This window comes from Helicoverpa zea, chromosome 10 (genome assembly GCF_022581195.2).
Source record: "Helicoverpa zea isolate HzStark_Cry1AcR chromosome 10, ilHelZeax1.1, whole genome shotgun sequence".
Taxonomy (NCBI): domain Eukaryota; kingdom Metazoa; phylum Arthropoda; class Insecta; order Lepidoptera; family Noctuidae; genus Helicoverpa; species Helicoverpa zea.
The window spans coordinates 7,467,781-7,482,559 of record NC_061461.1 but is presented as its reverse complement, the minus strand read 5'-3'; the positions used below and the strand labels follow the sequence as shown (position 1 = coordinate 7,482,559).

General features: G+C 38.1%; 1 protein-coding gene and 1 long non-coding RNA gene across 2 annotated transcripts; one reads left to right on the top strand and one right to left on the bottom strand.

The window, feature by feature from the left end:
- Nucleotides 1-106: 106 nt before the first annotated feature.
- Nucleotides 107-741, top strand: LOC124633700. Its single transcript, XR_006984777.1, has 2 exons — nucleotides 107-542; nucleotides 654-741. It is a non-coding gene; the product is annotated as an uncharacterized LOC124633700 (long non-coding RNA).
- Nucleotides 742-8,912: 8,171 nt separating this feature from the next.
- On the bottom strand, nucleotides 8,913-13,546 carry LOC124633699. The gene is made up of 2 exons (XM_047169009.1): nucleotides 12,530-13,546; nucleotides 8,913-9,607 (listed from the first exon to the last, which is right to left on the bottom strand). Exons 1-2 carry the CDS (start codon nucleotides 13,399-13,401, stop codon nucleotides 9,577-9,579), a joined length of 903 nt encoding a protein of 300 aa, XP_047024965.1. The 5' UTR covers nucleotides 13,402-13,546; the 3' UTR covers nucleotides 8,913-9,576.
- Nucleotides 13,547-14,779: the final 1,233 nt, after the last annotated feature.

Sequence of the window (14,779 nt, the reverse complement as noted above, 5' to 3'; positions counted from 1 at the left end):
TTCTCGTTCATGAAGTTATGTTTTTCCCAAGCCATAGAGCCGCAAAGTACACGTCATGCTCTGATTATGCAAATGCACTTGACGCGGCCCCAAGACCTACAATAGAGTATTTACACGTGGCTTTCAATGCGTCGCTCGTGATCTTTCTGTGTATGTTCACCGATTACTGAACAAAATAAAAAAAATTGTTTTGTATTATATTATTATATATAATAGTATTAGGTGGTCTCATAGTCATCAAGCCAGGATCTGGGGTGCGATTCACTAAGGCAAAACATCTTTACAACCAAGAAATCATCGTTGTAACATCAGATGAAAACTCGGCGGTATTCATTAGTTAAAATTGCGCGATCGTAGCGCCTCAACGATGTTGACGGCGCGTCATAGAACTAACATTTGGTGCCAAATGTATGAAAATCGGTATTCAGCAACACGAAACATCCTCGCCTGCAACGACAACCTCGCCTTCGCCTTCGATTTTATCTGTCAAACCGAAAAGCTTGTAAATTGTGGATGTTTTCTTGGATGAAGGCGATTAAAATGTAAGTAAAACAAGTTATTTAATAAATTGCAATGTGAAAATATGTTTTTATGATGATTTGTTTATCGTACTTTAATCCCTGAAACATTTGCGCCTATTTTTAATGTTTTAGATGGCAGTTCGTCTTTCCTGTATGATTTTTCGTTGGAAGACACTAAACATCATGATAATTAAATAAATAAGAAGTCAGGCCTCCGTGATACGTATTATGGATTTACTAACACTAACTACTGATAGAAACTATAATAAGATTGACTGAAGAACAGATTCGACAGTTGAAAGAAGATTTCCTGAGATTTCCCCTTTCCTAACAAAGGCGAATCGTCGAGGAGGAATTAGCAACCGCACCAATATATTACACTTAATCAATATAATATAAATCATCATACAGTACAGTAGATAGGTGCCTAAAACTTACTGTCCATCCACCTTTTGCAGGTACTGTCAAATTTTTTGTTAGTGGGATTTAAGTACCAAATAATACTATGTGACATTGCAAGAACAATGTCTCACAAGCATCTGCCTCAAGGACTCAACAATATACATTAGATGCCATCAACCATCCAGATATTATTGATAAGTACGAGGTAGGTAAGAAGCAACTGTGACCCGGTTGATAAGCAAGCCGGACTCTAGCAGTGACTTGGACAGTGGATGTCATGCTAGAAGTTATTTAATAAACAATACTATGTAGACACCTTCTAACAATACATATGTATTTTACCTGTGTATGTTAAATAGTAATATAAACATTTTTAACATTACACAATAGTGTGCAGGTATCAAAGTAATTTTTATAAAAATACTGAACTTTTCTGTAATCATGAATTAATAAAACAATATTTTAATTCATCATGTCTTTTTATTATTTTGTATTTTATAATGAACATGCATTTATTTCTAAATTCAGATTTCAAAACATTTTCCTTGCATAATAGAATGTATTTTTAACTTGATTACACCGAGTTCTGGCAAATTCTTCATGTTGGCTCGCAGCTGCAATAGAACTGGACTTCCTCTGAACTGCTCCTTTTTGTCCTTCCAGTACTGTAACACAAGCAAAAATTATATGGTGTACCTAATATATAAAATAAATAGAACAACTATTTGCTTGGTGTGGTTCAACTTTCAGTTGCAATTTCAAATGCCGTTATGATTGAATTTGAAGGATAGAGTAAAGTCATTGTATTTGCCTGCTGTCAATACTAATTTAGTACCTAATACATACAAAACATAATGTAGAAGAGTACCTACTATACTTACCATGATTCAATGCAACGGTAAACACACACTATATAGGTACTCTTGTTTCCGGAGCGGGGAAACTATTGAAATTACTAAGTATTACTACTAAGGAATTTCGGGAGACAAATTAAAAGCGTGTTACCGATTCTGAGGTACTTTTAATTGTAAAAAAACTAATCTACTGTCTGACCCATCTCGGCGCGACATCTCCGGTGGGGCGACTTATCTACCTAAGTTCTTAAAATTATAGTCAGCACATTATACATGTGTGCGTACAGACTTAATCTAGGGCCGAAGGCTGGGTGGTCACCATAGCTCCTCCGACCTTAAGAGGAAAATTATCGGGAGAATCGATTTTAGATTGGTTCCGATAATTTTTTTTGAAACACGTGTATTTCAGCAATTTGAGCCGAACAACATAAACGGAAAATACAAAAATACTTAAAATAACTAAACCTAAGGTCACGTACACCAAGGACGCACTGAAGCTACTGTCCCTTTTATCAAAAACACTTTCGATCACTTCACTATGTTTTAACGAATACGCCATATATTTCACTTCGTCTAGATTTATGCCCTTCATATCAAGTGCACGTGTACTGGATAGCTGTGCGTTAGTGCGTAACTGAGGTAAGGCGATGATTGGTACTCTTTTCACCACATCGGACTCTATGAAGATACGATGATTAATGTGTATGCCATGAATCTCCACCTCACAGGGTTCTTCGATGGTCATCAGGTAAGTACCAAATACCAATTGTCTACTGGTCTCATCCTTGCATCGTTCTGTTAGTGTGGTCTTCTCTTCACTATACAGGATCCAGTTGTTGTTAGCGACTTGTTGGACTCTGACCTGTTCGATTTCTATTGGATGTTGTTTGCAAAGGGTAAGGTCGTTTTCGAAATTCATAAGCTGTTCGACACAGGTAAGTTCATAGAAGGGGATCCTGTTGTCTGCAGTGCAGAGGAAGCGAGCACCGGCAGAGAATGGTCTACACGGTATTGCGATTGGTGAGTATCTATTTTCTTTCGCCAATAGGTAAGGGTATTTGGGGAAAATAGCTAGGGTCTTATTTTCGGTGTCATGGAAAATTGGTAGGGAGTAAATCTTATAATAGTTATAAGTAACATTATCGGTAAGTGGTATCTCCATTATAAACGTTATTTGATTACTTTTAATAAATGATTTAACACATATAATCTCTTCTATTTTTAACAAGTTCGCTTCGGCGGGAGGATATATTAAGCTTTCATATTCGGATATTAATTTAAGATGATATAAAAGTTCTGAAGAATTAACAATTGATTGATGTAAAATAGAGACTCTGCTTAATGCAAGTGCAGTTTCGATTTCACTTAATCTAATAAATATAGTACGAAAGTTACTCATGAAAACATTGAACAACCCAGTTAAGTACGTCAGAAAAATCCAACTATTTTGCTGAGCAGTTAAATCTTTAATTAATGTTTCAATTTTAGTTAACCTGTTATGGAAGTTAATTGTATTCTGTTCAATAGTTTCAGTGGCATTAATAAAACTGTCAAACATTTTAGAGACCAATGTTAACCTTTTAGATATAGTGATTTGACCTTGATTCAATTTAGAAATGAGATTATCATACTTCAACGCATCATCATGATCCAAATTACCGGTAACAATTTTTATAATAGAGCCCAGTGGATTAATGAGTCCTCGTTTAGATCGTTTGGATGGTATAAGCTGTTGGTATTTTTCTACAGTTAAATCACGTATGGAATCTGTATGCATTTTAATAGTCATAATTTCTTGTGAGTATGATGCATTCCAATCAATTAAATTACAAAGCGCTTGATAGTTGGTAGAGATGTAGTTAAGGTCAGTATAAATTTGATCTAGGCTGATGATCTTTACAATAGTCCACTGATCAGTTTGGAAATATGCATGACCTTGTTTCACCGGTAAAACTCCTGGATTACCTTCAAGATTTTGCAGATGAAGGGCCAGCGACAGCATCGTGACTGTCATCAATAATATGCCGCACCTGTGGAGGACGTTTTATATTTTTAATAGGAATTTTGGTATCCCTTTCTCCTATTTTTATAGGTAAAATATTTTTATCTGCTTTGCCTGTTACTACAGCTTTTATATATCGGGGCTTATCCTTACTTTTACGCTTATTTATGTCTTTACCGAAAACAATTTCTCCTTTTTTAAACTTTATTTCACCTTCACCACCCTTACTCTCTCTATTCTTTTCTTTAATATTAACCATTTTGTCTGCTAAGTGTTCGTATAATGTTTTTATTCTTTTTGCATGATCTTTTACTAATTTTTGGAAATAACGTTTTTCTAATTCTATGCTAAACGGACTGCTTGAGTCGGTATGTCCGAAGACAACTTCAAATGGTGCAAGTTCAGTGACTGAGTGAATAGTGTGATTGTATGCCAGAACAGAATAAGTCATAACCGAAGCCGCATCAGTACATTGTTTTTCGTATTTGGCCAGTCTGTAAATTTCTATTATAGTGGAGTGGAACCTCTCAATAAGACCCATTGAATTGGGGTTATTAGGGGTTCCAATGTGGAAATCAATTTTATGTAAATTCAAAAATTCCTTAATTAGTTCATTATTCAATTCGGTTCCGGGGTCTGAGCTTATTCTTCTGGGTGTACCGTAATACGAAAAATATTTCATCAGTGCTCTAGTTACTTCGGGAGTTGATTTTCCCTGAGTTTCGATTGCCTGACCTAATTTGCTAAATGCGTCAATTATAGTTAAATAAGTTTTACCTTCTATACTAAAAAGATCTATAAATAGCTCTTGAAAAGGCGCGTCTTGGGTTTGTGTTAGTTGTAATATAGGTTTGATGGGTTTCCTATCATATTTCATTCTACGGCACCCATCGCAACTGTTTATGACTGCTGTTACAGTTTCCTGCATTCTATTCCAATAATAATTTCTACGGAGCCTAACTAGCGTTTCTTTTATGCCTCTATGACAGGTCTTTCCTTCATGGTGTTTAAGTATAAGTGCCTTTTGCTCTCCTTCATCTTCTACAAAAATAACTCTTTCTGTACATTCAAATAGGTTAATAGTTCCCTTTCTGAATAGTTCAATTATTATATTGCTAAATAGTTTCCGATGTTCATTCTCCTCAAAATAAATGAAATATTTTAATTTTGGCTGTATGTATTCCTTTAAAAAGTCCTTTACTAATTGCGGATTATCTTTTGGCAGGAAAACTTCTAATATCTTTTGTTTGTCACGTGACAGGTTCTTAACATGCATTTGATTTTTAAACCATGAAAATATTAAGATTTGATTCGGCTTGGTGTCGATCGCCTCATGTAAAATAGGTATACCGGTTGATTCTAATTCTACAGCGGAATGAACGGTTTCGTTCGACTTACTGGACACTGATCGTATTGGATACTCATTTGTATCGTAGTGAACTTCTCTAATATTGTCGGAAAAATCTATAGGACTACAGGTCATAGTTCGACTAGAATCAGATATCGTTACTGTTGATGAACCTTTACTATCTGCACATTCATTTAGATTTTTATCTTCCTTCTCATCAATATTAACTGCTAGAGACTGATTTTCGTCGTCTGTGAGTAAGGCATTGATTTTTATTCTGGACAGAGCGTCTGCATTTGTATTTTGTTTGCCGTTTTTGTGAATTAAATCAAAGTCGTAATCTTGCAAACGTAACCGCCAACGTGTGAGTTTGCTACTAGGGTCTTTAAGAGATTGGAGCCAAGTTAAGGGACGGTGGTCAGTATATATATAGAATTTTCTACCGTACAGATAGGGCCTAAAATGCTTTACTGCCCACACTATAGCGAGCAGTTCACGTTCGATGGTACTATAACGTGATTCTGTATCACTGAGGGTACGACTAGCATACGCAATGGGCTTGTCACTGCCAATCTGTCCTTGTGACAGCACAGCGCCTAGAGCGACATTGGATGCGTCGGTCGTCAGTATAAATGTTTTGTCATAGTCAGGGTATTGTAACAGTGGGGCATGTGTCAGGAGTTCCTTGCATTTGTTAAATGCGTCTATGTATTTCTGGTCAATAACAATTTTGTTGCGCTTTTTTAAGCAGGCTGTCAATGGTTGAGTAATTTTTGCAAAATCTTTTATAAAACGTCTGTAGTAACCTACAAGTCCAAGAAAGCTCTTAATCTCTGTCGTTGTCTTTGGTAACGGGTAATTCAATACAGCGTTTATTTTGTCGTCATTAGGCTTTAGCCCGTCTTTAGTTATAGTGTGTCCAAGGTAGAGCACTTCTTTGCGTAAAAATTCAGATTTGTCTAATTGAATTTTCATGTTAGTTGTTCTAAGTCGGTCAAATACAATTCTTAATTTATTTATCATTTCGTCAAGGCTATTTCCGTAAATTATTATGTCATCCAAGTATACCATGCAGTGGAGTCCTTGCAGACCACGCAAAATATTATCCATGGTCCGTTGGAAGGTAGCAGGAGCGGTTTTAAGTCCAAACGGCATTCTGAGAAACTCAAAATGGCCATTTTGCGTCGAAAAAGCTGTCTTCTGTCTATCCTTCTCTTCTACTTCTATTTGGTGGTAGCCGCTTGCTAGATCCAATGTGGTGAAGTACACACTCTTTCCTAGTTTGTCGAAAAGGTCATTAATATTAGGTAGGGGGTATTTGTCGTCTATGGTTATGTCATTCAGTCGTCTGTAGTCTATTACCATCCTGTATTTAATTTCACCAGACGCATCCTTCTTTTTAGGGACAAGGTGAACTGGAGCACTCCAAGGGGAATGAGATTCTTGTATAACATTTTCATGAAGTAATTTTTCTACCTGATTATTTATTTCGTTTTGGATGAAAGGTGCCTGTCTATAGGGTTTAATGTATATAGGATCTTCATTTTTGGTACGTATGTGATGTTTAACCTGATTAGTAAACGTAAGGGGGATTTGGTCACAGTAGAATATGTCCTTATATTCCCTACAAAGTGCATAAATTTTCTCACGTTCTTCGCCATTGGTATGATCGAGTCTTAATTTATCTAAATTTTCTTCAAGTAATTTGTCAATTTCTAGAGGAGTATTGGTCGTAGTAAAATTAATGTTGTATTCTGTATTTTCATATGGCGTTACTGTGAAAGGTTGGCAAATAGTCAGTTGTTTTGGGCAATCTGAAGTGTTTTGAATTACTGTAAATGCGTATCCACTATCACAGTTTACTAAAGCACTAGGCATTCGTAGTCCATTTCGAAATTCTTGGTAGTCAAGAATAGCGTCACCTGAATATTGATCTACTGGCAATTTAAATCGTTGTTCTGAACGTGGCTGTACAGTAATTTTATAATTTAAATTATTATTGATTATTGGAATACAAGTGGAATTCGTTTTTAAGATTCGTTCTTTTAGATCAATAATTGCACCTAATTGCTGTAAAAGGTCGTTACCTATAAGCCCGTCATACCGTGGATCTACTTCGTATACATAGAACTTATGCCAATCGTCACTAACAAAGGTAGGTAGAAGAGGAATTTCTATTACTTCATTATGTCTACTAGTAGCATGAGTACTAACCACCTGAAAATTTTCATTACGTATATAGTCGTAAAAATACTCATATGCTTTTGTAGGACTAATGAACGATCTCATACTACCAGTATCTATCATCATTTTTGCGTCTATCTCTTCTACATAAATATACGGTAGCTCTAAATTAGAGTCAAAATTTAATTCTAAGATTTCTTGTCCGTCGAGGCACTCTCCTGAAAATCCAGTGCCTGAATTTCATTTTCTGATTGTAATTCATAGTCAACATGAGTCTCGTCATGATAATTAATTTCATTTGAGTCACCATAATAGTCATCGTCATAGTTAGAGTAATAGTTATTGTAATAAGGCTCATAGTCGTCAGCAGACAATTCATTTAAATTGAAACCTTGTGGTACATTCGATTTAGGTTGGGCTGTTCGCATAGACACATCAGTAGTTTGCGTTTGAGGTTTTAGTATTTGTGGGGTATTAGAATTATTGGGGGATTTGTAACCAAACTGCTGAGGTTGCAACGGTTTATAGCCAAACTGTGGCGGTGGCCTGTATCCTAATTGTTGGGGTGGCCTGTACCCAAATGGTTGAGGTGGCCTATACCCGAATTGTTGAGGTGGCCTGTACCCGAATTGTTGGGGTGGCCTGTACCCAAATTGTTGAGATTGGGGTAAGTACCCAGGCTTGGGGCGTGATGTTAATGCATTTGGTAATTGACCTTGGGGCTGATTGAATTTATTCTGTGGAATACCGAAATTAAATTTAGGTGTGGTAATATTATTTGGCAATAAAGGTTTGTATCCCGCTGGCGTCATTACCAATTTTGATCCGAAACTGCTAGATTGACCGTAAATGCGATTCCTAGTATTATACTGCTCTAAGAAATTAACTTCCTCAAGTACTATACTCAAGGCCGCTTCTAAACTAGAGGGTGCCTTAAGCCTTACAATACGAACCATATTCTCTGGGAGATTGTATAAGAACACATTCAAGGCCGTATTGTTATAAATAATTGTCTTTGCACTCTTCAAATCAGTATCCTCAATCATGTTGACCTTGGACATCAATAATGATCGAACACTTTGGATTCTATTACAAAATTCTAAATAACTTTCACCGGATTTAATTTTTAAGGATTCTAATTCGATATTAATGCACGCTTCGCTACGCGGGTCTCCAAAATGTTGAATAAGTAGATCTTTAAAAGCAGACCATGTCACAATATCTTCACGTTCTGATAAGAGCGCTGCGGCGTCATCTCTCAATCGACTAGTTAAAACATTATAAACGTAAAGATTTTGTTCGTGGCTACCCTTATATCGGTCAAGGACATACTGACACTTTCGCAAATAAAGATTTAACTGTCTTTTATCACCATTATACAAAGGTATTAATTGAATAATTTCTTTGGGTATTTGTTCAATAGTCACTGAAGTCGTCATGTTCACAGAGTAGAGAACGGAACAGATAAAACAATTCGTGAGAGTACAATTGACTATGCTATGAAACACACAAGATAACACAATTCACACATAACACACGTAAATCAGAAAATAATTAGACGCAAAATGTATGTAATAGTTTAGGTAATAAAATTAAAAATATTAATGTATAAAATATATATTTTTTTTTTATATTAGGTGTAGAATTACATACTGATCTGTCGATTCAAATAATACGACTTTCTATGGTTGCATGGCACGATGCTCCTTTTATTTTCTGACAGCCCGCCTTAACATCTAACTGACAGTTGACAGTTGCGGCACGCACAGATAACGCACGCATACACATCACTCCTCCGACACTATTATCAAAGTTACATTTTTTTTTTTTAACAATAAGTGAAACTAATAAGGCTTAATACTAAAACTTAACTATTTCCTTATTAATAATTGACACACACACAGTAGTTATAGCAATAGATATAGGTATATATACTTAGTCTAAGTACGCTAAACGGCCTGTACCTGCCTCACCTAATGCGCGGTAACTTATCCATTTAAAAGTTTATAATCAATCTTACGCCTACAACTACGAATGGGCCTTGCAGACCTTGTTGATTCAATGATAGGACAATTATTTTGCTCATCATCAACGGCTGTGTCCTGAGCCTCAGCCCACTCATCCTCCTCCCCACTATCATGTTCCTCGGCGTGTATAGTTTGCTGTTCCTTATCATACGGTACTGTTGGTGGCGACTGTGGCCCCCTTTTTGGCGAGGGCGAGCGCAGGAGCGGCGGCGGTGGTGACTGCGAGGGGCTCACGACATCAGCACGCGAGCCGTTCGTCTCGCGCGCACCTGTATATTTTCTCAGTTGATCAATATGCCTCTTACAGTTAACATTGTAGTTTTCAACGAATATCTCGAACATCCGATTACCAATTTGTTTAATTATTTTACCTAAAGTCCATATTTCCTTTCTAGCTATATACCATTTAACCCATACTCTATCCCCAATGCTAATTTTACTTTTTGTTTTTAAATTGTCATTGTTTGTTTCATAATTATAATTATCTTTGAGCACTAAGTCCAATCTAGATGTTATGTTTCGACCAAACATAAGCTTTGCTGGGCATTCGCCCGTTGCACAATGTTGTGTCGTGCGATATTCAAATAAAAATCCTAATAATTTTTCGTTAATTACATTTTGAGAATTGTTATCGCTAATGATGCATTTTATCATTTTCTTGCATGTTTTTACAGAATTTTCTGCCTGTCCGTTACTACAAGGATGATAAATTGGAGATGTCACATATCGGATTCCGTTCACTTCGCAAAATTTCTTAAATTCGATCGACTTAATTTTTACATCATTATCTGAAACTATGACATTAGGTATACCAAATCTTGAAAACAATTCTTTCAATTTTGTTATGAGCGCCCGTGTCGAAGTACCGCAACTCATGTGTAAACACTCCAACCACTTGCTATATGAATCTACTACGATCAAATAGTCCTGCTGGTTTATACTCATGTAGTCAATGTGCAAACGGCGCCACGGAGCGCCGTCACGCGGCCAGCTCAAGGGAGGCGCTCGCGGCGGCGCTGCGCGAGTGCCGGCGCACGTGTGGCAAGCGCCCACCCATTCCTCTATATCCTTATCAATCGAGGGCCACCAAAATCGACTACGAGCTGCACTCTTAGTTTTAACTACGCCGAAATGACCCGCATGTAATTCTCTTAACAACCTACCTCGGTAGACTGCCGGAATGACTATTCTGTGACCTCTGAAAATACAACCATTCTCGACCTCTAAATCCGTTTTGCAATTAAAATATGGCAAAATATTTTTACAGTTCATTTTACGCGGCCAGCCGTTCTGAACATATTTAATCACCGTTTGTAAAACGTCGTCTTTACCGGTTTCGGTTTTAATATCATTAAAAGTTAGTGGCGCGATGTTAGCGTCTAAGAAATTTAGGAAAGATAGATCTTCAGTTTCGCTTTCGCTTCAGTTTTCCATTCGCTTCCGGTAAAGGCGCACGCGACAAATAATCTGCTGCGACATTATGTTCACTTTTTATATATTGGACGTTATAATTGTATGCTGACAATATAATCGCATAACGCTGTAATCTCGATGCTGCCATCACAGATATACCTATTTTCTTGCCAAATATCGAAAGTAAAGGTCGGTGGTCAGTCCTAAGTACAAAAGGTTCCTGACGTCCATACAGATATTGATGAAAATATTTGACACCAAAAATAATGGCTGTCGCCTCCTTCTGAATTTGACTATAGTTTCTCTCACTTGTGGACAATGACCTTGAAGCGAACGCCAGCGGTCGCTCGGCGTGCGGGCTCTCGCTGTCGCGCTGTGCGAGCACAGCTCCCAGGCCGGCCGGCCCCGCGTCTACTGTCAACACCAACTGCGCTGTTGGATCGAAGTGAGCTAGTACCCTTTCTGATGATAGCTCGATTTTAACCCTATTGAATGCGCGTTCATGGCGTTCGCCCCACTGCCATTGTGCGCCTTTACGCAGTAATTCATGCAGCGGGTGCAACTTAGCTGACGCGTTCGGTATAAAGCTACGATAATAATTAATTAATCCTATAAATCGCTTAACTTCTGTGACATTCGTTGGCCGTGGTGCGTTTTTTATAGCCTCCGTTTTTGAAGGACACGTTCGTAACCCATGTTTATCTATAACGTAGCCTAAATAGGTGACACTATTCTGCAAAAAACTACATTTCTCTTTGTTTAATTTTAAACCGGCATCTTCCATTCTGTTCAGTACTTCATTTAGCCTGCTGAAATGCAATTCCCTAGTTGGTGCAGTTACACAAACATCATCTAACCATATGCTAACACCTTCTATGCCAATTAATAGAGATTCCATTGCCCTTTGAAAAATTGCGGGAGCGTTTGCTAGGCCATACACAAGTCGGGTGTATTTGAAATAACCTTTAGAAGTACTTATCGTGGTCAAGTCTTGTGACGATTCCTCAAGAACAAATTGATTATAAGCGTTACTAAGATCAATTTTACTATAACACTCCCCTCCACCCAATTTAGCAAAAACCTCTTCTATTCTAGGCATTGGATATTTGTCTATTTCTAGATCTTTATTTAGTGTTATTGAATAGTCACCAGCAATTTTAACAGTTCCATTTTCTTTCAGTACCGGCACTATCGGAGTTCCGTATTTAGAGAACTGAACCGGTTGTAGTATGCTTAAACCTACCAGTCTATCTATCTCCTCTTCCACTTTTTTCTTTAAGGCGAAAGGTACAGAACGCGGTTTTAAACACTTTGGATGTGCATCTTTTTTTAACACAAGTTTCACTTTAAATTTATTGAACCTACCTAATCCCTCAGTAAATAGATTGGAGTATTTAGACAAAAGTTGCTGCACCTCTTTTGTGTCGGGCTCAGGTACATCCTGGATTTTATTAATTTCTGTGGTAAAATACATTCTAAACTTTGACATAAAATCTCGTCCGAGCAACGGTGGGCCTCCATTTGACAAAACAAATATTTTAATATCATGAGTACAATTTAAATATGTTATTTGGCCTAAGAAATATCCCAAGGGAGAGATTTTATGGCCATTGTAGAGACACATTTTCATGTTGCATTTTGTTAAAAGACGATCAGAAAAATATTTTATATACAATGTTTCAGGTATTACAGTAGCTCCCGACCCCGAATCTAACTCCATATCTATTCTCATCGAGTCAATTTGTACATTAATAATTATTGGTGATTTACTAACATACCTTAAAGAATACACTTCACATTCCTCGCAATCACTTGAGTCAGCTTCAGTATTTAAGCAGTTCAGGCGAGGTTCACCCTTCCTTTTAGTGCACATTTTCTTCAAATGACCTACTGTGTTGCAAACCTGGCACCGGTAATTCTTAAAACGACACTTCTCTGCATCATGACTCTTGAAGCCGCACACCATGCACCGACGAACCTCCCCGGAACTATTGTCCGAGCTGCGGGCGGGCGCGGGCGCTGCGGCAGACCCGCCACGCGCACGCTGTCCGCTGAGTCGGTACACAGGTTCCTCCTTAATCTGCGTGGCCTTGACGATGCTTGCCGCCGAATCCGATCCTGCAGGTGCCTTGGATCGAGCCAATCTCGCGTACGCAGCCTGTTGAGCTACCTCCAACGCCTTAGCAAAAGTGAGTTTGCTGGCATTCTCTTCAAAAAGCCGGTCACGTTCCCGACACGGTGCAAGCCCGAGTATAAAACGATCTCTCAGCATCATATCCAATGCTTCTCCAAACTCACAGTCAACGGCTAAGCCTCTCACACGCGCCGCCCATTCTTCGACGCTCTCACCCTCAGATTTCTTTGCCTCATAGAACTTCTCTCTATCGGCGAAAGTGCATCGTTTCGGCGTGAAATGCTGGTCCAATTTTTTCACGAGGTCTTCGAAGGCAACCTCCTCGAGCACGGCCGGGTGGAGAAGGTTTCTAGCCAGGCGGTAGCTATTATCCGACAGATGGGTAAGAAGTAAGGCACTCTTGCTTTCACTTTTTATGGCATTCAGTTTGATGAATTGTTCCAGCCGACCTTTGAAAATACGCCAGTCTTGGGCGTCGTGGTCAAAACTGGAAAGAACACCAATTACATTCGCCATCCTCGTCGCCAGTGATCTGTCGATTCAAATAATACGACTTTCTATGGTTGCATGGCACGATGCTCCTTTTATTTTCTGACAGCCCGCCTTAACATCTAACTGACAGTTGACAGTTGCGGCACGCACAGATAACGCACGCATACACATCACATACACTTTACTTATTACTTTTAATAAAACACATTTATAAAAATATCAATGCAAAGAATACACTTGAGATAACAATTAATTGGCGTCTCTGAAAGTTTAACTACTCTATGTCGGTTCTATTTATAGAACACAATGAGATAAGCCAATAATCTAAATGAACACGTTATAATGAGAGAGGTTTAATCTCAAAATAATGTAGGTATTAAGTATTGGGGGATAGAGGAACATGGATTGGCGAAAAAATCACTCACCAGCCAGCTGCTACTCTCATCCTTGGTATTCCTTTGTTTGCCCACACGCACCAAGAGTAATTTATTTGGTTCGTCGGATTTCACTCGTCCTTAAATTCCCACAGCTATCGTGCAGCTCGTCCTCGAGACACGCGACGAATTTAAAACCGCGAAGAATTTAGGAATATAACAGCGAAATCCTACCGGCTGCGCCACTCTTGTTTCCGGAGCGGGGAAACTATTGAAATTACTAAGTATTACTACTAAGGAATTTCGGGAGACAAATTAAAAGCGTGTTACCGATTCTGAGGTACTTTTAATTGTAAAAAAACTAATCTACTGTCTGACCCATCTCGGCGCGACATCTCCGGTGGGGCGACTTATCTACCTAAGTTCTTAAAATTATAGTCAGCACATTATACATGTGTGCGTACAGACTTAATCTAGGGCCGAAGGCTGGGTGGTCACCATAGCTAGGTTCATAAATGATTATTGTTTACTAACCTTACACCACTGCTCCAATATTTTCATACACCCACTACTTCACTGTTTAGGGCTGTTGTTTTCGGATCATGCATGCACGCTCGCATTCGCAGTACGAGCATGGCCCATCATAATCAAACATGGTTTGCTTTCCAAAAAGCTTACTAGCTCTTCCAGCTGACTCAACGAAGGCAGTGCGTTGCGAGATACTAAAAGATAAATATTTTAGTTAAGAGGACGAATTGGAATTTTTGGCGCCAAGGATCTCAATTTTTCTCAGTAAATACAAAACGGATCAAAATACAACTTGGTTACCTGAAAGTTCATGATATAAACCTTATTTTGTTAGACGTAGAAACATGATTAGGTAACTTTTATAACAGAGAAAAATATATCAAACATACCTCTTTTTAAAAAGAGATTCACATATTATGGGCAAACGGGACCGATTTAAGCCTCTTAATTTTTTTAGTAGTTGAGTATATACATACTCTTTAAAATTGTAGAAGGAATTT